The sequence below is a fragment of the Paroedura picta genome, chromosome 7 (assembly GCF_049243985.1).
Source record: "Paroedura picta isolate Pp20150507F chromosome 7, Ppicta_v3.0, whole genome shotgun sequence".
Taxonomy (NCBI): Eukaryota; Metazoa; Chordata; class Lepidosauria; order Squamata; family Gekkonidae; genus Paroedura; species Paroedura picta.
In genome coordinates this window covers 30,632,259-30,656,268 of record NC_135375.1, presented here as the reverse complement: position 1 = coordinate 30,656,268, position 24,010 = coordinate 30,632,259, and the positions used below count along the sequence as shown (strand labels likewise).

Here is a 24,010-nt window from a genome sequence, read left to right as displayed (position 1 = left end):
GGGCATCTCAAACTTCTCTGAGGCTGTGGGCACTGTTGGAATTCTGATTGGGGGTTGTGAGTGCCACCTTCAAAATGGCTGCCAATCACATGCTTTCACTTTAGAGATCACAGCAAACTATAGTTAGCACTTAATTAAACAACCGATGTGATACCAAGGAGAAAAGAGCCTGCAAGCTTACTTTCAACAGCCAATGCATAGTTTGTGATTATGTCAGAACTGAGTCAGGAAAATGAGCATCAGAATATTTAACTGAAGTGATATCATACAAAATTAGTTATTAATTATTAAATTAATAATATAACCATTATTATTGGCGGTGTTTAGCTCTCATCAAGGCAAAGGGTCAGGTTTCATGATATTGCATTCTTGTTTTCAAGGTGGAGACCGAATGAGTAATATCAGAGGCCCCTAAATCACGGCACCTGGTTTTGTAATCCACGACTAAAATTGGAAGGGTTGCCTGAGGAGATTTACGAATTCCTTGTGCCCAAGCGCCTATTCAGTTTCACCAAATAAGGGCTGGATACACCTTATACTTCATGCCAGGTGTTGTAGAGGCATGTTACAAACACGAAACAAATAAACATTAGGAGCATGCAGTTACTGGCACCCATATTTTTAGCTTCTACCCTGTGCCCATGAATAAATTCCAGTAATATTGGGAACTAGTCTTAATACAGACCATTGCTGAATGCCTATGACAAATACATTTACCGAAATGGTTCCTTGGGGGAAAACGATGAGTGAGCCCAAGGAATTGCATGGTGCAATCAGGTCCTCAGAGGTGTAATACTGCACCCACCCCCACAGCAACTAAGAATTCACTTCCGCTTATCCAGGGATAGTCAAACTGTGGCCCTCCAGACTACAATTCCCATGAGCCCCTGCCAGTGAATGCTGGAGGGCCGCAGTTTGACTACCCCTGCGTCTTATTCATAATAAAAATAAGGCTTATATAAGCTACAAACTGTACGAGTACCTTGGATAGAGGTCCAAGTAGAACTGTCCTAAAATGTCTCCAGTTGAACTGTCTTTCACTGTGTAAAGAGTAACGCTCTTGTGCCAAACATGGGGATTGTCTACTTGTTCAAAGACAAGTCCAAGCAGCTGCTGGTAAATGTTCAGTAGCCCTTCTGTGACTGCTTCGATAGGGAAATATTCCTTCAGTTTCTCGTGATCTACCGAGTATTTGAGCTCTTCCGTTTGGTTCATATAATAGTGCAGGTCCCATGCATTAATTCTGCCATCATATTTGAAACCTCTAACTTCACACTCCTTTTTCTTCAGGTTCAGAATAAATGCTCTCTCCTCTTCACCCAGAAGTTTCAGCTTGTTGCTCAGATCATCTGAAAATGAAACCATTATTATGCCAAGCTTATTTAGTTGCAAGCATTATGTCATTAAAGAACATTCAGGTGTTTGGTTTCTTTTAACTATTTTATTCATAATTATATCGGAAGAATATATTTGGAATACAGTCTATGGTTCCAGTTGCCCCCGTGTAAAAATAGAATACTGAAAAGGGGGCAGGAAAAAACAGCCAAAATATTCAAGACAATATACTTTTCCTAATGAGGAGCAGCCAAACATTTTGGGGATTTCCAGTTTAGAACAGTGATGACTAAATGAGGTACGACAGATAATTATAAAGTTATATACATGATGAAGCAGAGAAAGCTGTTAGATAATTTCACTCTTTCAAAACACTCAGGCCCAGAGCTGCCCGATAGTTTTAGGAAAGACAATGGAAGTATATTTTCACTCAATGCATGATTAACTTGTTGAACTGTCATTCAAAATGTAGTGATAGACCCTACTTTAAAAGTGGACTGGACATTTACGAACCTATTTGCCAATATGACTACATGAAGTCTTCGTGTTCAAAAGCACTGAATGCCACCTATAGCCAGCTGAATGAACCATCTCAGGGCATCAGGCTGTCAGCTATGGTAGTGATCCCCAACCTGTGGGCCGCAGACTAATTGGAGGTGGGCCCCTTTACAACACACTTCGGGTGTCATTGTCTCCCATCACTCCCAGATGGGACTATCTTGTTGCAGAGAAACAAGCTCAGGGTTCCCATTGATTTGTCATTGTCATGAGTTAAAATAGTGAATATTTTCATGAGTGAAAATAAAATGTTCCTTATGTTCATTGTCTGTATCTTATTTTGAAGGGATGTTTAAACATTACCATAGCGATCAGAGAGCGTTAGGGCAGTGGTTGAGAGTAGAGGAGTAAACTACCCCCCCCCCAGGCCTCAGTAAAAGGCATTGAGTGATCCCCGGGGAGTGGTCCCCGGCGTTGAGTGGTCCCCGGTGATAAAAAGGTTGGGGACCACTGAGCTATGGGAAAGAGGATGCAACAGACAGATAGAAGGCAACTAGCCTGATCCAGCAGGACTCTTCTTACATTCTGCTTTAAAAAAAAAAAAAAGTGCACTGGATTTACAATATACAAGATTCTGGTATTTTAACTACACACTCTAACTGCTTAGCTACTGTTATTTATAATTAGCAAATGGCTATCTATCTATCTATCTATCTATCTATCTATCTATCTATCTATCTATCTATCTATCTATCTATCTATCTATCTATCTATCTATCTATCTACCTACCTACCTACCTACCTACCTACCTACCCATCCCAGCAAGCTGGCAGAAGGTAGTGTACATTAATTTCCCATAACAAATAATTTTAACTTTAAACTTTAATTGTCTTGACCTAAGTTAAAAATCAAAAACAATTGAGTAAGAATATCAGCAACCAACTGTCCCCGTCGTTGAGCTTTTCCATCGCTACAGTATGATATATGGGGCATCTTACAAGTAGGGAGGGGCCCCATAGATGTACACGTCTTAAGCTCATATGCATTAAGTATTCTCTCATACTGTTCAAATATACATGTTTAAATGTCACTGCCTGATCTGCCACCAGACTGCTTCCTATGGGCTGCTGGAAGTCAATAAAACTAAATGATTGAGACTGGGAAGTGGCTGTCATTCTGTACCTATCAGGCGGGAAGAAAAGGACCACACAAGAAGCTAGAAACCATGAGTTCTCCAGATGGTTCTTAATTGTTCCATGTTAGGTAACAACATAGCCTCAAGCTCTCATGGAAGGAACAGTTATAGCAGTCTTCCTCTCTTGCCAATCCCAAACTATGCCTGACGGCCCCTTCTGAATTCCTCCCTCCTCCTTCCTCACGATACCTTCTCATGATTACCTTGGCTGGGTCCACATCCTCAGTCCTAATGTATTAGCAGTTTCACCAGGAGGAACTTCTATCCTGTCCTTTCTTGGATTGTTAAAACAAAGCCAGATGTACCCCCAATCAGCTTTTCCAGCTGCTGACTGTGCTTTTCAACCCTGTCCCTGAATTGCTGTTTGGCCTTGTTCAATTTCTGTTAAGTAAACATCCACCAGTGGACTCTACAACACTCCTTTTTCTCTCCCAGCTGGGCCAACACATGTCCATCACAACATGGCAGCTGCTGTTCCCAATTATAAAACAACAGCTTCCTCCCACTATCACAAAACCTTTATAATTTGCTTTCACAGTATACACTTCCAATGGGCCAAAGAATTGCACTTAATATTTGTAATATACTATATTTCAAGTAAATAAGACAGACCTAAAAATGCTGTAACATTATCCGTCATCTTTGCGGTGTTTAGCTCCAGTACAAAGTTGGCATGCGTACTGTATCCTAGAAGTCCTGCTAACTTTGCCCTCAGAGGAAGCAACTCTTGAAGAATTTTAGCATTTTCCTAGGGATACAATGAATGGGTTATTTCCTATAAAGAATAAACCAGTACACTTTAAGCAGCAGCAACACAGGTTTTGAATCAAATATACGGAATGCTCATTTCATCAGTTTCTCAGCATTGTAGAAAATTTCCTATCTACTCAAAGCAAAACAATAATAATTTACATTTCTTCTATTTAGAGAGGGGAGTCAAAACTAAGTAACAACAGTGCAGGTTTTGTATACCAGATCCCCCAGATTTACAATTAGAAAGGATCATGTGTAGAAAGGCTGGGAAATACATTTGCCTGAGACTCTGACAAATTGCTGTCAGTCAAAATGAGCAGTATTGAACAAGATGGGCCAAATGGCCTGAATCAGAACCCAGCAGTTTTATATTTACACTAGATTCAAAGCCCGTTCATGAGAATGGGCTTTGAAAGCCCCTTCCCCCGCTGTGGCCACCCAGCAAACACACAGAGGCAGCATTGCCACCGGGTACAGCATTTCTGGACCTGGGGGCCTGCTTCCTCCCCTCCCCCCCGGCAGCGGCACGGCCTTCCCCTCGGGCCTCGAAGCACACGCGGGGCCTGTTCAAGACCCTAGGTAGTGCTTCTAGGCATGAGGGGAAGGCCTCCTTCTTTACTCACGGTGTCCTGCTGCTTCCCCGTCACTTTCTGGCCTGTCCTGGTGAGGGCCTAGAAGCCTTTCTGGCTTGTCCTGTCCTGTGAGTGCCTAGATTGTGCCCTCACCTGATTGGCTAGAACTGCTCTCCATCCTGGGGGGGGGGGCCAATCGGAAGGCGCTTTGCGCCTTCCGGTTGGGCCCTTCCCCTAAGCCTCCCTCTTATGGCACCCACTACAGTTCCACCCAACCCACTGGGCTATCAGTATACGTTAATTTAACATTTTCCATATTTTTCTACTGTTCTATGTTGCTTGTTGTTATCATTTTATTATTGTTAAACTAAGTTATCTGTATTGTTTCTGTTTTAAGTGAGCTGCCCTGAGCCTTCGGGGAGGGCAGTATATAAATATAATAAATAAATAAATAATGGCTAGAGGTAATGGACTTTAATTTGGAGACCTGAATTTGATTTCCTACTCCTTTGCATGAAGCCTGCTGTGTCACCTTGTGCCAGTCAGCCCCACCTACCTCAGATGGTGCCTGTTGTCGAGATTGAGACAGGAATATAATGTGACTGTCAGTTGCTTTGAGACTCCTTAAGGTAGAGAAAAATAGGCTATAAGCACCTCTTCTTCTCTTCTATGAGTCTAAGCATCCTTTTTAAACAATGTAGTGGTGAATTTTTGTTAGTGTTCTCTCATTCTGCACTTCGACACTTGCCAATATGTCAGTTACAAAAATAGGATACGACAACTAGGATCAATACAATTACAACACACCAACGTTTCTGTTAAATTGCTAGTAATCCATCTTCTTAAAACAAACTTGTATGTTTGACAGTTAAATTTTCCACTCAAAAATCATCCTGATTTCTTTGTTTCATTTAATCCAATCAACGAAAGTTTTCTCATTACACAAATGCCATTTCAAAGAAGTTGCATTTCTTGCAACCATACAACTACGCCAACTGATAAACAATCCCCTCATACCAGGATTCAATTCTAGGATTAGTGGCATATAATAAATGCATTTCGAAAAACCACATCTTTGTTTGCAAGTAACTAACATGTGAATAATGCCACATCCTACAGCTAAAAATTCCTTTTGGATTTTTGCAAGACACGTTCTCCTGCTAGAAAACCTGTTTCGAAAATGTGTGCCAATCAGGTACGAGGAAAAGGACCACACAGGAAGCTAGAAAGCTGCACCAGTTCCCCAGCTTTATTTATCGTTCCAAGTGAGGCAACAACATAACCTCTAGCTCTCACGGAAGGAATGGCTCTCTCATATTATTATTATTATTATTATTATTATTATTATTATTATTATTATTATTATTATTATTATTATTAGATTTATAGCCCGCCACTCCCTTGCGGCTCGTGGTGGGTAACAATATCGCAATTCCCCATTAAAACCCCATAAAACAATAATAACATTGCCAATATTGCCGGCATGGCAAGAATGGCAGCTCAACTCCCCCCCCTCCCTCCCACTACTAGCGGGTGGAGAGGAGGTCCTGATGATGTTTTGCTTTGGGTCCAGAACCCGAGTCCCCGGGGGAGGCATAGATCTATTATCTGCCCACACCTACAGCTAGAAATTCCTTTTGGACTTTTACAAAACACTTTCTCTTGCTGAAAATTTTACTCCAAAATCACAAGCCAGGAGCGATCTTTATGAACTTTTACTTCTTAAGATTAAATTGAGTTAATTAAACAAAATTCATTAAAATAATGTTAAGCAGAATAGGGGCAAGGCATATCAGTACCTGAAAACGCACAGAGCCTGGGGAAATGTGCCATTATGCAAAAAATTATTATGGGTTTTGACCCAACTTAGCCCCAAAGTTGTGCTCCTTAAATTAAACTTAATTAACTTCAGCCTGTACATTAACCTTTTAAAAAATCTGCATGTTCAATTAGCATAAGGCCAGCTCTTAATGATTTCATCGCGGAAAAGTCTTTAGGATGCTCATAAAACTTAAGTACTAAAAGGATTAGGGATGGCTTTCCCCTGCATTTTGTTTTAATTCCTCATGCTACTTTGGAGTTCAACCAGCACTCCTAATGCTGACTGGCAGCTTCTTCCCATGGTCGAATGAAGAAATTATTCTAGCACTGCATCCTAAGATCCCTGCAGGAGGGGAGATTGAACTCTGGAGGGGAGATTGACTGAACTCTGGGGCATTATTCCACCCTCTGGAGAGTCAAGAATATTGTAGTGGGATGATGCTGGACAAATATGCATTCAGTGGTAAGATACAGTGAGTGACCTTCGGACCATTACCTTCTCTCTTCAGCGGCAACCTCATGCAGATGTGAGGATTTGGGTAACTCCAAAGTTCCCCTGGCCTGGGCATTTTGGACAAAAGTCTCAAGTGGGAATACCGTATATACTCGTATATAAGCCGACCCGGATATAAGACGAGGCACCTAATTTTACCACAAAATCTGGGCAAACTTATTGACTCGCATATAAGCCGAGGGTAAGAAATGCAGCAGTTACTGGTATATTTACATTAATTGAGGCACCAGTAGGTTAAAAGTTTTTGAATATTTATTTCAAAGAAAAACAGTAAACTAGCTCAGTGCAAAAGAGGGCCAGCAAACCAGGGCAGAACAACAGTACCCGGTTGGCAACCTCCTACAAAAAGTATAACAGCTACCAAACTGGGAGAATGGACAACTCTAACTACAGATACAGTGCCCCCCCAGAACAAAACACTGAAATAAAGAACTGTAAAAATCAACCTTTAAAAGAAACACAAAGAATGCTGCCCCTCAGAAAAAAGAAGAAATAAACATTAGGAGAAACAGTAAATCCCAAAGCACCCCCAAAACCCACCTCACCCCATCCACAGAAACCAAAAGAATAGTTTGGAAGAAGTAAAGGCAAAAGGGAAAAAAAGATCAGGGTCCCTCACTCAAACCATTGCTGAGCTACAAGCAGCCAGAGCAAGCAAGCTTCAGCTTGCAGGAGGTTTGCAGAAGCAATGTAACCATTGGCTGGGAGCAGGCTGTTAGTTCAATTACCGTATATACCTGCGTATATGTGGCGCAGAGTGGTAAGGCAGCAGAGATGCAGTCTGAAAGCTTTGCCCATGAGGCTGGGAGTTCAATCCCAGCAGCCGGCTCAATGTTGATTCAGCCTTCCATCCTTCCGAGGTCAGTAAAATGAGTACCCAGTTTGCTGGGGGGTAAACGGTAATGACTGGGGAAGGCACTGGCAAACCACCCCGCATTGAGTCTGCCATGAAAACGCTGGAGGGCGTCACCCCAAGGGTCAGACATGACCCGGTGCTTGCACTGGGGATACCTACCTCTGTATAAGCCGAGGAGGACTTCTTCAATGTAAATACTATGCTGAAAAACTCAGCTTATACACAAGTATATACGGTAATCCCACATCGTCAACTACAACAATAAATTCCTCTTGAACCTTTATAACACTGGTCAGAGATCTGGATTTTTCTGAACTGATCTGGGTAAATATGCTATAAAAGCAATCATACATTCATTTCCAGCATGTGTCTTGCTCATAGGCAATCTGGTTTAGTTTGTTCTGCCCTCTCTTATCTTTTCCTTTGATTATGGACGGGACAGATCTCTCATACCTCTTTGCACCTTGTGTTAAAAGATCTTTCCATTTTTTGCCTCGTGTCTGGAACACAGCACTTCTTCAGGACAGGAAAATAGTGTGGATACTTTAAGGTAACTTTGTACCTGTCAGTTTCAATCTTCTCTAAACTACTGATAAAATCATCAGGAAGAGCACCTGGGAAACATAATTTGACACGATTTCATATAAGGATATCAGCAGACACTTCTTTTAAAATATAAAACCTGCCCTCAACTGGCTATTGTTGATATTATTTAATTACTAATTTGCTTGCATTGTCAAAGGAATCACAATCCTAAAGTTGTTATGTTTCTTACTTTTGTGTATAAATATTTTACTTTTTAACAGTACAAATTAATATTAATCCATTATCAAAAAATTAATAAAGTTTTCCAAACGTAATAATTCTGAGCAACAGAAATTTAAGATGTTGACATTTTAAAGTACTAATATATATTTCCAATTTTAAAATTCTCACACAATTACATGTTAGTATCCTTAGTGAAATATTCCAAAGTAGACAGAAGCTCAGAAGGGAGGATACTACCCATGGAAGAAACATAAATGCTAACAGAAAACTAAGAGAAACAGAGAGAAAAATGGCAGAAATGCAATCAGGATTCAGAACAGATGAAATTTATCACATGGACTTTGTGCTCAAATATACCTAGAAGTCCAATACTAGAACTAAGTACACATGCTTTCGCTTGTTTGCTGTACACTTGTGTTTGTAGTGCCACTGTGGAAGGACCACACCCAAGAAGAACTAGGGAATGGTGTGGTTGCGTAACCACTGTAAGGACCCTGGCATCCAGATTCGATAACCAAAGTGGCTACAGCATACCGCTCCTCTTAGTTATGCCAGCCTTCCCAATAAAGTGTTAAGGGACATCCAGGTGTGAGCCTTAGCCCCCAAAGCCATCTTGACTCAGCAGACTACCAGGAAACAAGTTGAGTAAGAAATAAACACTAATAAGGCTTACCAATGTTTATGGAGCTATCTGCCAAATTTATATACATCACCTGCAACAATTCCTAAACAAATATACTCACAGAGTTCATCCTGAGAAAATACCAGAAACGTGTTTTCTTCATTAAGGTTTTTGTTGAAGTCTATGCACAGCTCACTCACTTTCTGCTTTATTTTCTTTATTTCCTGAATATGGAGAATTAAAAGCAAACAAAACAGAACATTGCTTGCCGCAGCAAAAGTGTTTTACAATATGCTACTCTGCATGATTGCACCACTTATGGGGGTGTTCAAAGCCTGAAGAAAGTTTCAGGGGTTTCTCAATGGTAAAAAAGTTGAGAAAGGCTGGTCTAGTCAAATACTGCTTTGAATCAAAACTGTCATTTCCAGGGATTTCTCATCATCAACTTGCAAATTTTTCTAGGGACAGAAACATTAACCCCTCCCGCCAAAAGTCAATAGTTCTGAAATATCACCAATCTCATTTGATCACTCCTACTTTGAAAATCTCATTTGATCACTCCTACTTTCTATTGGAACACAACAAGCATATTAAAAACATGTGCTTTTTATTTCTGAAAGATGCCAAACTTACATTCTGTACGTCCAGAGGAAGGTGCAGCCCATTCCTTTCACCCATTTTTATTGACTTCTCTAAGTATCTTTTGGCTTCAGGCTTTAAAGATCCAATATCACATGTTTTCTGAAAAATAAAACCATGAAAACTATTTAGCATTATATTTAAAAGCTTATTGAGAACTTCAGTAGTAACAGCGAGTGCTTATTACTCGCATTATCCGGCACAAAAGAAATACAGAAATGTGGTTTTCTACAGTATCTAATGATGTGGGAATCAAAATTCATTACCACAGCAGCATCGTTTACAGTTAATTGCTGTATACAACACCTCAAAGCATTCAAAGATTGTTGCATTAATTATCTCAGTAGTTGTCACAACAATCCTGTAAAGATGTGGAACTATGGTTTACCTGCCTCTGTACATGGAAGTTTCCTTTGCTCATCGTGGCTAGTAGCAATTGACGGACCTATCCTCCATCAATACACAGGAGCTACATAAGGAACTATATATAATTATAATTATATCCTGCCTTTCTTCTATCATGGAGATCAGTAGCTTACATGACATTTCTGGAAGATCTACTTACTATCTTCCACATTGATGATGATGCTATCTGTTTAGTCGTGTCCGACCCTCAGCGATTCTATAGGAAAGTCTCCGCCATGCGCCCTGTCTCTGACTGCTTCTTTTAGTTGGTTCATGGTCATCTCTGTATCGGCTTTGATCGTGTCAAGCCAGCAGATCCTTTGGCAACCACGTTTCCTTTTGCTGCTGACCATGCCAAGCATTAATGATTTTTCTAGCAGGTTTGATCACATGATGCTTCAAAAGTAAGTGAGCTTTAGCTGTAATATCTTCCCTTCTAATTACATAGTTGGTTTGCTCCTCTCTAAAACTGTCTTGTTGGTAACTTTGGCTGTCCATGGTATTTTCATCTCCAACACCATAATTCAAAACCATCTATTCTCCTCCTGTCTTGCTTCTTCAGGGACCTATTGCTTACCTGTAAATGGACAATCCTTTGGAACACATCTTCTCTCATGCTCATCTCAACGTCAAAATGAGAAAGCCTCTTATCAGCATATGTGCTCGCTTCACGCACATCTTTGTCAGGTGAAACATGCTGTGGGAAATCCAACATGCTTCTTTCCACTATTAAAAAGAAAAAAAATGACAAAATAACAAATGCACTAGGTGGTAACTGTAGAAATGAGCCCACCTGAAGCCAGATAATGAAATAGAATTTCCAAAGTTCCACAAAAAGCCTTTACTAGAGATCTCCTTAGATACCAGTTTCAATGTTTTCTATGATGGTAACAAAATAAAGTTGATAATCTGCTGTAATTAATGAAGAAAATAAAGATCTTTCAAAAATAAGGACAAAGAACAGCAAGTATAAAGAAAGAGTTTACAGAAAATGCCAATGTGGAGAAGATATTTTATTATTTTTTATTTTTTTTCCTGTGTTTATACTGCGGCTCTCCAAAGGTCTCACAGTGGTTCGCAACATAATAAAATACAGTAAATTCCACTAAAACCCATAAAACACCCCTTATCACAATTAAACAGATGGTGATCTCTTCCTAAAGAGAATTCTAATCTCCCAGTCCCCTCCCCATTCTGCCCGAGGGCCAAGTTCTTTTCCAATGGCAGCAGGGAGCCAGATCTAATCCTGTATTACATGACATCATTATACATATGTCTTTCCTGAAAACCACTGGTATTGGAATAAAACTATGAGAAATTTTAAGGAGCAGATCTTGAAACGAAGCTGTACATTCTTCTTGGATATTTTCTTCTATTACAGAAACAGAAATTGGTGTGCTCCAAACTCTCACTAAATGTGAACAAGGTAGGCCATTTGGTCTTTACAGATCCACTTCCCCACAACCACTCTTATCCAATAATACGTGCCATTCTTTTACAGGATCACCTACTAATAAGCAATCATGACAAAGAGAAGTATCTCCACCTGCTGGGAGTTATTTTCAAACCATTTATACAAAGACACTAATTTAACTAACAAGCACAATTAAAAGTACAAACATCTATATTTATTATTTATCACATTAGTATCCTGCACTTCTTTCAAGGTGCTCAAGACAGCAAATTTCTACATTTATAGCCTGTTACTGTGATTAGGCTACTAGACACAAGTTCACTTGCTGAACTTCCTGGGTTTCTCTCCTCTACAGGTTCTCAGCTTAGTCTTATGCTTCCCCTGTCTGAGACTACTGACCCATCAGCTTGACATCTGTAGCTGGCAAAATTTTGGAGCAAATCATCAAACTGTCAGTGCTTGAGCAGCTGGAACAGAGAGCTGTGATTTCTAAGACTCAGTATGGGTTTTGCAAGAACAAGTCATGTCAGACCAACCTTATCTCGTTTTTTGAGACAGTAACTCCCTTGCTGGATATGGGGAATGCTGTGGACATATTTTATCTGAATTGCAGTAAAGCTTTTGATAAGGTTCCACCAGACATTCTTGTTGACAAGTTGGTAAAATGTGGTATGGATCGTAATTCTGTCAGATGGATCGATAACTGGTTGACAGATCGTACCAAAAGGGTACTTGTAAATGGTTCAGCATCCTCTTGGAGAAGAGTGACAAGTGGAGTTCCCCAGAGATTTGTCCTGGGGCTGGTGTTGTTCAACATATTTATAAATGATTTGGATGAGGGATTAGAGGGGGTACTTATTAAATTTGCAGATGATACTAAACTGGGAGGGGTACCCGAAGGAGTCTCTACCCGAAGGAGTCTCAAAGCGGCTTACAATCGCCTTCCCTTTTCTCTCTCCATAACAGACAGCCTCACCTACCTCACAGGGTGAGAGATCCCTGATATTACTGCTCAGTCAGAACAGCCTTATCAGTGCTGTGGCGAGCTCAAGATCACCCAGCTGGTTGCATGTGGGTATGGAATCAAACCTGGCTCACCAGATTAGAAGTCCGCACTCCTAACCACTACACCAAGCTGGCTTAGTATGAAAAACCGTTTACACCAATATAGAATGGGGAAAGACTTGTGTTGGCAGTAGTATGTGTGAAAAGGATCTAGGAGTCTTAGTAGACCGTACATTGAACAGTCAGCAGTGTGACTCAGTGGCTAATAAGGCAAATGGGATTTTGGGCTGTATCAAACAGAGTATCGTGTCCAGATCACGGGAGGTGATGGTACCGCTTTATTCTGCTCTGGTTCGGCCTCACTTGGAGTAATGTGTTCAGTTTTGGATACCACAGTTGAAGAGGGATGTAGACAAACTAAAGCGTGTCCAGAGGAGGGCAACAAAGATGGTGGGGGGTTTGGAGATCAAGACATATGAAGAAAGGTTGGGGAAGCTTGGTCTGTTTAGCCTGGAGAGGAAACAATGAGAGGGGATCTGATAGCCATCTTCAAGTATTTAAAAGGCTGCCATATAGAGGATGGAACAGAGTTGTTCTCTCTTGCCTTGGAGGGGCGGACCAGAACCAACGGGATGAAATTAATGCAAAAGAAATTCCGTCAAAACATCTGGAAAACAGTTAGAGCGGTTTCTCAGCGGAACAGGCTTCTTCAGGAGGTGGTGGGTTCTCTATCTTTGGAGATTTTAAAACAGAGGTTGGATAGCTATCTGGCAGGCTGATTCTGTGACGGTTCAAGGAGGTGGCAGGTTACAGTGGATGAACGATTGGGATGTGAGTGTCCTGAATAGTGCAAGGGGTTGGACTAGATGACCCAGGAGGTCCCTTCCAACTCTATTATTCTATGATTCTATTCTATGGCTTCAGCCAGTGCTTTCCACATTTCAAGATTGTTCTCTGCTCCCAAGAGATATAATGTTAGCACACTTTAGGATGCCAGATTCTACATCATAGCAGAATCACTGGGCAGGGAATATTCCATGCAATCTGTATGCACGCAGAGAACTGAAACTAACCTATAGAACAGGGGTAAGCAGCATTCTGTAAATTCAGAACAAGAAATCAATGGAGAGCCTATCTGCATAACTTACACTATAAACTTAATCAACCTGTCAATTATTAGTCTGGTTAATAAAACCAAATGGTTTCTGCATAGTTCATGCTCTGTTTTCTACAAGTTGTTTATTAGGAAGTGGCACATTTGAGATCTCCCAATAAGCAACAATCCAACCAAACAGCATTAGAGCACTCCCCTTGACCCCCCAATATATTTTAATTTAAAGGTTTGAATTTCTTTCATAAAATGCCGTATGTGGCTTCAGACCCCTGCTACAGAGTCCAAGGTAATCACATGGCTGAAATTTAATAACCTACTTCGCAACATATTGGAACTGTAGCTATTACACTATTCAAGCAGCTATATATCAATGCAAATCTCACAAGTCTAGCTTCTAATATCTTCCCTTCTAGTGCAAATGGAGACTGGTATTAGACACGTCATACATACCTGAATACTCCACCTCTATATCTGCTAAAGCCTGTACAGTGTTTTCATACGTGACCTTTTCCATATCAAGCATCCCGATGCCATCATATACTTGCTTTGTTTTTCTGATAAGCTCTTCAGTCTTTGTGCTAATCTGGTCTGGCTGCAGGTCCCATTTCAACACATTTCGATCTGCTGCAGTACAGGATGAGGCCTTGAGAATGGTAGTAATCTCTGATCCTAAAGTCATTCTGAATAAAATCCTGTGGCCAATAGCTCTGCAATTAAAAGTAGGCACAAAATACAAAAAAAGGTGACAAATGACAGAAGACCTAGAGGGGAGAGGAGTGGAAATGACACAAGATGTACAATTGAAAAAATCATAGAATCATAGAGTTGGAAGGAGCCATACAGGCCATCTAGTCCAACCCCCTGTTCAACGCAGGATCAGCCCACAGCATCCTAAAGCATCCAAGAAAAGTGTGTATCCAACCTTTGTTTGACGACTGCCAGTGAGGGGGAGCTCACCACCTCCTTAGGCAGCCTATTCCACTGCTGAACTACTCTGACTGTGAAATTCCCCCCCCCCTAATATCTAGCCTAAAAGAATATATGCAGTTAATAATGGGCAAAGCTTTGCAAATCTGGAGCATCAGAGTAATGACTGGGTCATGGATACGGAAAAAGAGGTAGTAGAGACTAGGAAGCACAGCCAGAGGGATACTATGGATAAAAGGCTCAAGAGCAATGATGATGATAAATAAAGCATTTAGAGAAGCAATGAACAGGCAAGGTAGCTTCAGATAGGTTCTGTCCTGGTGAGGAGGACTCACTCCATTTCTTGTACTATGTTTTATCAATGATATTTTGCTTCTAAGCATTCCGTAGATGCTGTTCCCTTATTTTTTCTATTAAACAAAAGTACAAATGCTAAATAAACATAATAGTTTTCATGAATCTACATTTATTTATTTACTTATTTATTATATTTATATACCGCCCTCCCATTCGGCTCAAGGCAGTTTACATTATAACTCTCATATTCAGTACAGTACAATGAACATTCAATATAAAACTTATCTAATTATTTGATATTCCAGAATAAAGAGTCCTACTAATGAGGTTGGGGAAACTTCAATCACAGATTTCAATTAGACATACTTATGATAACCATTTTTAGGATTCAGGTCACTGTTAGAATCTAGTAATTTAAAGCATTGTTGTTGTTGTTAGGTGCGAAGTCGTGTCCGACCCATCGCGACCCCATGGACAATGATCCTCCAGGCCTTCCTGTCCTCTGCCATTCCCCGGAGTCCATTTAAGTTTGCACCTACTGCTTCAGTGACTCCATCCAGCCACCTCATTCTCTGTCGCCCCCTTCTTCTTTTGCCCTCGATCGCTCCCAGCATTAGGCTCTTCTCCAGGGAGTCTTCCCTTCTCATGAGGTGGCCAAAGTATTTGAGTTTCATCTTCAGGATCTGGCCTTCTAAAGAGCAGTCAGGACTGATCTCCTCTAGGACTGACCGGTTTGTTCGCCTTGCAGTCCAAGGGACTCGCAAGAGTCTTCTCCAGCACCAGAGTTCAAAAGCCTCAATTCTTTGACGCTCGGCCTTCCTTATGGTCCAACTTTCGCAGCCATACATTGCAACTGGGAAGACCATAGCCTTGACTAAACGCACTTTTGTTGGCAGGGTGACGTCTCTGCTTTTTAGGACGGTGTCTAGATTTGCCATAGCTTTCCTCCCCAGGAGCAAGCGTCTTTTAATTTCTTTGCTGCAGTCCCCATCTGCAGTGATATTGGAGCCCAGGAAAATAAAATCTGTCACTATCTCCATTTCTTCCCCATCTATTTGCCAGGAATTGAGAGGGCCGGATGCCATGATCTTTGTTTTCTTGATGTTGAGTTTCAAGCCAACTTTTGCACTCTCCTCCTTCACCCGCATCAACAGGCTCTTTAGTTCCTCTTCACTTTCTGCCATTAGAGTGGTATCATCTGCATATCTGAGGTTGTTGATATTTCTCCCTGCAATCTTGATCCCAATTTGTGACTCCTCTAATTCCGCATTTCTCATGATGTGCTCCGCATACAAGTTAAATAGGCAAGGTGACAGTATACAGCCTTGCCGAACTCCTTTCTCAATTTTGAACCAGTCAGTGATTCCATGTTCAGTTCTCACTGTTGCTTCTTGACCTGCATATAAATTTCTCAAGAGACAAATAAGATGCTCTGGTATTCCCATCTCTTTAAGAACTTGCCACAATTTGTTGTGCTCCACACAATCAAAGGCTTTAGCATAGTCAATGAAGCAGAAGTAGATATTCTTCTGGTACTCCCTAGCTTTCTCCATGATCCAGCGTATGTTGGCAATTTGATCTCTAGTTCCTCTGCCTCTTCGAAATCCTGCCTGTACTTCTGGAAGTTCTCGGTCCACATATTAATTTAAAGCATAGCTGACATTTAATTTCAAAAACAACCTCCAGATCCCAGGAACTTAACCACTGAAAACAAATACAAATTATGCCATCAGAAGTAAAACTAGTGAACTGTTTCCTTAACAAAGTAGACTTTCAATATGCAAAACAACAGGTGAAGACAAATATTGTAAAATGCAAAAAGATAGAAAGGCCAATGCAAATGGACCATTATATAAGAGTAACAACAATCATTTATGCATTTATGTGAAGTAAATAAAACAAAACCACCAATAGAAACAAAAGTTGACATAGCAACCCCAAATGCAACTTTCACAACAGTCCTGGCTACTGCACTAGCCATGTCATAGTACCCTTGTATGGAATACTCTGGACAGCATCAGAAACCCCTCCCCATTAACCCGTCCAAACCCACTAACCTCTAGGACCATATTTAGCAAGTTAATGTTGTCAAAGGAAATCTTATAGGAAATGTTATAATACTGTTATCTTCAGTTATGGAATCCAATGTTACTGTTGTTTACCTAACGTTATGTTGCGCTGTATCATCCCTATGTTTTTGTGCAAACCGCTCTAAGCTGCAAGAGAGGGCAGTATAGAAATGTAAGAAAAAAAAAACAAACACTATGTGATAATATGAGGGATGCTCAGACGACATCCCCTTCCTGCTGGAATGAATGCACAAACCCACTCCCCCAAGATAGAGCCTTCAAAGTTAGAGGTCTTGACAGTCCTGTAGTCAGGAGGGCAGCTAAAGGCACCTGCAACCACAACCTCCTAATGCCCCTCAGACAAAGTATCTGAGATCTACTGCAGCCTGCTAGTAATCTTTTCCCCAGAAACAGAACTAGAGCCAGATTACGAAGGAAGGGGAATGGGTTCCTGGTGGATGTTCGTACTCCAGTCTTTACATCATACTTTGCACAGTGAGCCAAAGTGAACTGCACAGTTTCCCCCCACATTTAAATCAAAATCCTGCATGTCTAGAAATGTCTCAATTGGGCACTTGTTTGTGATATCACAAAGAATTCAACAGATAAAAGCACATCAGTGTATTCTGATATGTTTATCTGCTTAATTTGTACAGTCTTTTTCACAAATGGGGGCCCAAAGTAGCTTACATGCCACCCAGGAAGCTTCAGTGGCAGCTAGGTAAAGATAAAGGTATCCCCTGTGCAAGCACCGGGTCATGCCTGACTCTTGGGGTGATGCTCTCTAGCGTTTTCATGGCAGACTCAATACGGGTTGGTTTGCCAGTGCCTTCCCCAGTCATTACCGTTTTACCCCCCCCCCCCCCCCGTTTTAAGCTGGGTACTCATTTTACCGACCTCGGAAGGATGGAAGTCTGAGTCAACCTTGAGCCGGCTGCTGGGATTGAACTCCCAGCCTCATGTCTGCTGCCTTACAACTCTGCGCCACAAGAGGCTCTTTCAATGGCAGATAGAATCATAGAATAAGAGTTGGATCATCTAGTTCAGTGGTCCACAACCTTTTTAAGGCTGCGGACCGGCGGCGGCGGGTAGGGCGATTGCGAGGCCGTGCATGTGCGTTTGCGCCACGTGCGGCCGCAAACATGCATGCGTGGCCCTGCCGCGCATGCGCGGCCCTGCTTCCCTCTCCCCCCCCCCCCCCCACAAAAAGAAGCTTGCCGGGCCGCAAGCTAATTGTCCACTTTTGCGGCCTGGGAAGTTTCTTACTCCGGGGGCGGGGGGCGGGGAGAGGGAGCCGGGGCCTTTGCGACCCGGTGGTTGGGGACCACTGATCTAGTTCATCTAGTTCAACCCCCTGCACTATGCAGGACACTCACAACTCTATTGTTCATCCACTGTAACCTGATGAGGAATTTGAACCTGATTTTTCTAGATCTTAGCCCAATACTCTCTAATCCACATTTGGATCTGTGCCTCTTACCCTGGTGGTATGTCATGATTGATAGCTGTGAGTTAGAATCCTAAATAAGGGACAATGTATTGGGAGGGCCCTTTTGGCTCTACTTCCATCTTTTGTCGGCATATGCCCTCATCAAAGTTGGGGCCTATCTGATTTCAAACTATAAACTATTTTTTCCCCTTCACCAGCCGCCACACTCCCAACTCTTCCTACATCTCTCCTTGTGTTGGTAGCACATCACCAGCTCAGGGATTATGCTAGCAACAGCACCCAGTGGCCGGCACAAAATAATTATGGTGGTATAAAAGAGGTTTCATAGTGATCTTATCCCTGCCCAGTGGTGATGAACCAGAGACCGGATGACACTCTGAGGCTTTCATTTGTAATAAAGACCTGGGGAAATGTACAGCTGCTTCTGAAGGAAGTTCACAGAACTCCTGAGGCACCTTAAAGTCTAACAACAGTTATTGTATGAGCTCTTAAGAGACAGAGCTCAGCTCTTCAGATGCTGTGTATTTTCTTTTCACGGCATTGGAGGAAATGAGTTCAAATGCACAAAAACTCACAATGGAATACAGTTGTGGGTTTTAAAGGAGCCACTGGACTTCTATGTTGTATTGCTACAACAGACTAACATGGCTACCTCACTGGAACTTTCTGCAGCAGAGACACAGGTAATTAACCAAGTGCATATGTGGAAGAGACTCCAGTTATCCTCCCATTAGCTCATCTGCTGCTCTTGCACCTGCTGGTCTTAAGTGATCTAAGCAGCATTTATGCACAAGCATTTAACATTAACAGACTACTTTCACCTGTCTCCCAACAGCCATTACGAAAATTTAACTGTTCATATGGCTTGTTAGGAGAAGCAATGCTGAAGTTGCTGACAGCAGCTTCTACACTAACAAGGAGCAATGCATTATTTATGCCTCTTATGAAAATGAAATTTTCATTAAGAGGCAACCTCTGGAGTCTCCCTAAATGTCTTTAAACTTTCCTATAAGATGTTTGCCAATCCCTGATGTATAACATTTGTTCTTTAGAAGTAGGCATGCCATGGAAATTAATGGGTTAGCTGTTGGTGAAATAAGCTGCTGCATAAGTCACCAGGCCACCATGGAAGACACACATATGACCAGTTCTGCAGCAGCTACATTGGCTCCCAGTGAATGTTTTAGTGCTAACTTTTAAGGCCATCTGTGGTCTGGGCCCTGCATCTTTAAGGGACCGCCTGTCTGAATATGTCCCCTGGGGCAGTGGTCCCCAACCTTTTTATCACCGGGGACCGGTCAATGCATGACAATTTTACTGAGGCCCAGGGGGGCGAGGGACGTCGCCACCACCTAAGCCACCACCTAAGCCCCTGCTCTGCTTGCTTTCCTGCCGGTGCCCCTGACTTCCCGCTGCCCGCTGGGGGGTGCTGCCAGCAGCAGCTGCGCAGTGCCACGCCGAGGGGGAGCCCCAGCCATGGCGGCCGCTGGAGAGCACCAAAGGTGAGCCGGTGGCAGAGTGGCTGGGCAGCCCCCGAGGCAGCAGCCGGGGAGGAGGACGAGGAGGAGCCACAGCCCGGTATGGACTGATCCACAGACCGGGACCGGTCCCCGGACCAGGGGTTGGGGACCACTGCCCTGGAGAACACTGCAGTTAGCTCTGGCCAACTAATTGGTTGTCACTGGCCCCCAAGAAGTACTACTAGCCCTGGCCCCCACCTGGTGGAAGAATTCCCGGAGAACATCAGGGCCCTGACAGAACTAGCAAAGTTCTGCAGGGGAGGCAAGATGGAGCTCTTCCATCAAACATACGAGGCCAGTATGCCTGGAAGATCAGACCACCATCTGGGCCTTCCTGACCGCTTGGTATCTCCTCTCATATCTCCCCTTGGAGAACAAACAAACAAAGACACTGAAAGGATTTATTGTTAGCTTTTAGCAATTTTAATGTATTGATGTGTTTTTACTGGTTTTATTTATAATGTTGTATGCCATCCTGAGATGAAGGGCTCAAGATGTGAAGCCTATTAAATACCTTATTAAACTTCTAATAAAAATAAAATTTCAAAATATACCTGACTTACAGAGATACTTAACCACTCTTAAAATGTGCAGCATCAAAAATCCTACTGCTAAAACAAAACAACTCATTGAAGAAGAAGAAGAAGAGTTGGTTCTTATATGCCGCTTTTCCCTACCCGAAGGAGGCTCAAAGCGGCTTACAGTCGCCTTCCCATTCCTCTCCCCAGAACAGACACCCTGTGGGGTGGGTGAGGCTGAGAGAGCCCTGATATCACTGCCCTGTCAGAACAGCTCTTATCAATGCCATGGAGAGCCCAAGGTCACCCAGCTGGTTGCATGTGGGGGAGTGCAGAATCTAACCCAGCATGCCAGATTAGAAGTCCGCACTCCTAACCACTACACCAAACTGGCTCATTGGAAAAATGACACTATAGGTCTATAAATATTTAATATTTATAGCCCACCTTATTTCCATGGATTCAACACATTTTTAAGCTTTATATACCACCTTTCTCTTTATTAGAGACCCATAGCAACTTCCATTGTTCTTCTTGCTTCCATTTTATCCTCCCACCACCCCTTGAGGAAGGTTAAGCGGAGGGTGCGTGACTGGCCCAAGGTTACTCAGCAAACTTCCATGGCAGAATGCAGATTCAAACCTGAGTTTCTCAGATCCTAGTCCGACACTTTAACCACTACACCAAAATGGTCAACCCTAAAAACATTAGATTTTTATCCTGTCCCCTCCCCCAGAATGGGGCTTGGGGCAGTTCACAACATGACAATACAGTAACAAAAATTACATTAAAATTCAATTAATTTAACACACAGCTTTTGGCATAAAATCCACCATGTCGTTAATAAGAGTCCACCACAATTACATTACTGGAATGCCTGGTGGGGTAACATGCCCTGCAGAAAGCAGAGAAGACCTGCACAGCTTGGGTCATCATCAATCATCAATAGAAAATAACACAGTTACAACATAATATATGCAGCCAACATATGGAGTCCCTTTCCCTTTGTGAAGCACCTTCCTGAATCATTCTGTTATAGAAGGACCCTCCTGAAACAGTTCAATTTTACATAGTTACATAGTTTGCAGAATAACAGACAGGTGAGACCCTCTGGACTTCCACAGGCAAGCCACTCTACAAGAATGGAGTCACAGCAGAGAACACATATGAGGTGTTGCTTTTGTTCCTTTAGAAAGGCAGCACCTGCAGAAGGCCCTGAACCATTGACTGAAGCTGCCATAGCAGAACATAGGGGGGAGAGGCGGTTCTTAAAATGTGAAAGTCCAAGGCTGCACAGAGTTTTGTACAGGATAAGAAGTGCCCTGAATTGACCAAAGTAATGAGCTACTCTGATCTGGGTAGTGTTGGCTAGCCTGATCTTGTCAAATCTTGGCCCAAATTGTAATAAACACCTGGAATTCAAAGCTGCAGGAAGTAGTGGTGACTACAAGCACAAACAGCTTCAAGTAGAGATTCAATATACATATGGAGCAAAGGTCCATCGGTGACTATTCGCCACAATGTATAGATGGAGTATTATGTCTGGGGCAGTGATGCTCTGTATTCTTGGTGCTTGGGAGGGTGGGCTTCTGGAGTTCTAGCCCAGCTGGGGGACCTCCAGATGGCACCTCCATTATGGCCACTGTGACACAGAGTGTTGGACTGGATGGGCCATTGGCCTGATCCAACAAAGGTTCTCTTATGTTCTTATGAAGCTAAGCAGGGTCAGCCCTGGTTAAGATTTTGAAAATCCAGAGTCCTGTTGCTGAGGCAGGCAATGACACACCACCTCTGAACGTTTCTTGCCATAAGTCAGCTGTGACCTGATGGCAAAAAGAGAGAGAGAAATAATGATCAGCCAATTGAGTGACCGCAGAATGCATGCGTGCTCTGCCTAGCTCTGCATCAACTTGAACAGTGATTCTCAAACTTATTCAGGCTGCCGCCCCCTTGTCTCCCAGGCCGCTTCCCTCCTACTTCATATTCAAAACACACTTCTTTTTTTGTTGTTACACAGCAGCCACATTCTGGGAAAAGATATATAACTTCTTTGTAAAAGCCACTTTGAAACAGGAAAAGAAAGAGAGAGAGAGAGAAGCAAGCAACAAAAAATCCCATGGCCAGAAGCAAGCAGGAAAAGCCTTTTCCAGCCTCCCGGAGATGGAGACTTTTGGGGAAGTGTTGGGTGGGTTAAGAAATTCCTGGAGATCTGGGGTGGAGCACAATGACTGAAGAGGGGAAAGAGCTCAGGATGAATATGATCATATCTAGCCCACCACCTGAAGCTGTCATTTTCTTCAGAAAGCTAAGCATGGTTAGCCCTGGTCAGCACTGGGATGGGAGACCACTGAGGAAGCCAAGAGTCGCTACTACCCAGAGGCTAAGAAAATAAAGCTATAGCAGGAAGAGTCAGCAAATTCTGGCAGGGGCTCATGGGAATTGTAGTCCATGGATATCTGGAGGACCACAGGTTGACTAATTCTCTCAATATTATAGCTAATACATCCTGCCTCACCTCCTTTATCTAATCTTCTCTAACACAAAACTACATGGCCATTTATTTTCATAACTCTTTCACCCATTATACACACCAGCTTTGTATTTGAAAAATTTGTGTACAGTTGTTTCTATGCTTTATTTCACACAAATTAGGCTCTCCCTAAGCTACTAAATAGGCACTAACATTGGACAGCAGCAATTCACACCTGGATATTCCTGCCCAAACAAGACAGTGCAGTTGCAAAGGATTGCATCAGTACAATAGCAGCATGTGGAAGAATTCAGCCAAATTTGTGAACAGCTCTGAGAAACAAATGTCCTCAGTAACCCTACAGTAATTACCTACAAAAGGCTCACAAATTATCCAACCTACTGCTTCCATTTATTTATTTAGATTTATATACCGCCCTCCCCGAAGGCTCCGTTCCCCGAAGGTTCTAAGTTCCAAAATTTACAGCAATTAGAATCATGGATAGGAACATATGTTGGAATAAGGGGACAGGCAGTTGCCTACAAAAGTCTACATCACAATAAGCAGATTTCTAAAATGCCCAACCTGTATGCCAGAACGTTCAACTGTTGCATCTAAACAAGAAAACAGGGTCTATACATTCAGGAACGGAAGGGATGACATCTTCACTGGTTGGCAATCATTTAAGGCCAATCCGTATGGCTGAAAAGGTTAAAGGTATGAATACGGTGGAGGTTCTGTCTTCAGCAATCATAAGGCTAAGGAGAAAAACCAGGGGTTAAAAGCGGCCAATTTTTTCATAGCCTCTGGGGGCGGGGGAGGCCTTTGAGAAGGCAGAGATGAATCCATGCAAGCGGCTTTACACCCCAAAAGGAAGGCCTCGCCTCAGCCCCAGCACCTTTTCCCCTCCCTTGCTTGCAGACAAAAGAGACGCGGGCAGCTTCCCGCCGCAGCCCTTCAAGGCCACCTCTCCCTCCCTCCCTCCCTCCCTCCAGGTGAGGAAGGAGCCGAATACCTGCAGAAGCTCCGGCCCGCAACGGCGCCCAAGGGCAGCATGGAAAGCCGGCAGCGGGCGAGGAGGGCAGCCTGACTCCGCGGCAGCTCCGCCAATCAAGCGGGCCGGGGCTTGTCCCGCACGTGCCGCCCGCAGCGGCTCTGCCTCACCGAGGCGAACCAGCCGAGGGCCGCGGCGGCGCGCTCCCTTCCGCCAGGCAGCTCCCGCGCGCGCCCCCGTCAGCCTCGCTCCC

The 24,010-nt window shown here is 42.8% G+C and overlaps 1 protein-coding gene across 3 annotated transcripts in view; it reads right to left on the bottom strand.

Annotated features, from left to right (window-relative positions):
- The window catches only part of NLN (neurolysin), a 35,201-nt gene extending 11,212 nt beyond the window's left edge, over nt 1-23,989 (bottom strand). The window contains exons 1-9 of one of the 3 annotated variants that reach the window (XM_077347253.1): nt 23,779-23,989; nt 23,349-23,521; nt 13,963-14,219; nt 10,557-10,705; nt 9,569-9,676; nt 9,057-9,159; nt 7,999-8,159; nt 3,642-3,777; nt 983-1,349 (exon numbers count right to left, since the gene is read on the bottom strand). In XM_077347253.1, the coding sequence (XP_077203368.1) occupies nt 983-1,349; nt 3,642-3,777; nt 7,999-8,159; nt 9,057-9,159; nt 9,569-9,676; nt 10,557-10,705; nt 13,963-14,219; nt 23,349-23,377 (1,310 nt within the window). In that variant the 5' untranslated portion in view covers nt 23,378-23,521; nt 23,779-23,989. The remainder of the gene's footprint in view (nt 1-982; nt 1,350-3,641; nt 3,778-7,998; nt 8,160-9,056; nt 9,160-9,568; nt 9,677-10,556; nt 10,706-13,962; nt 14,220-23,348; nt 23,522-23,778) is intronic. The other 2 variants (XM_077347252.1, XM_077347254.1) reach the window with 2 other exon arrangements.
- Nucleotides 23,990-24,010: the final 21 nt, after the last annotated feature.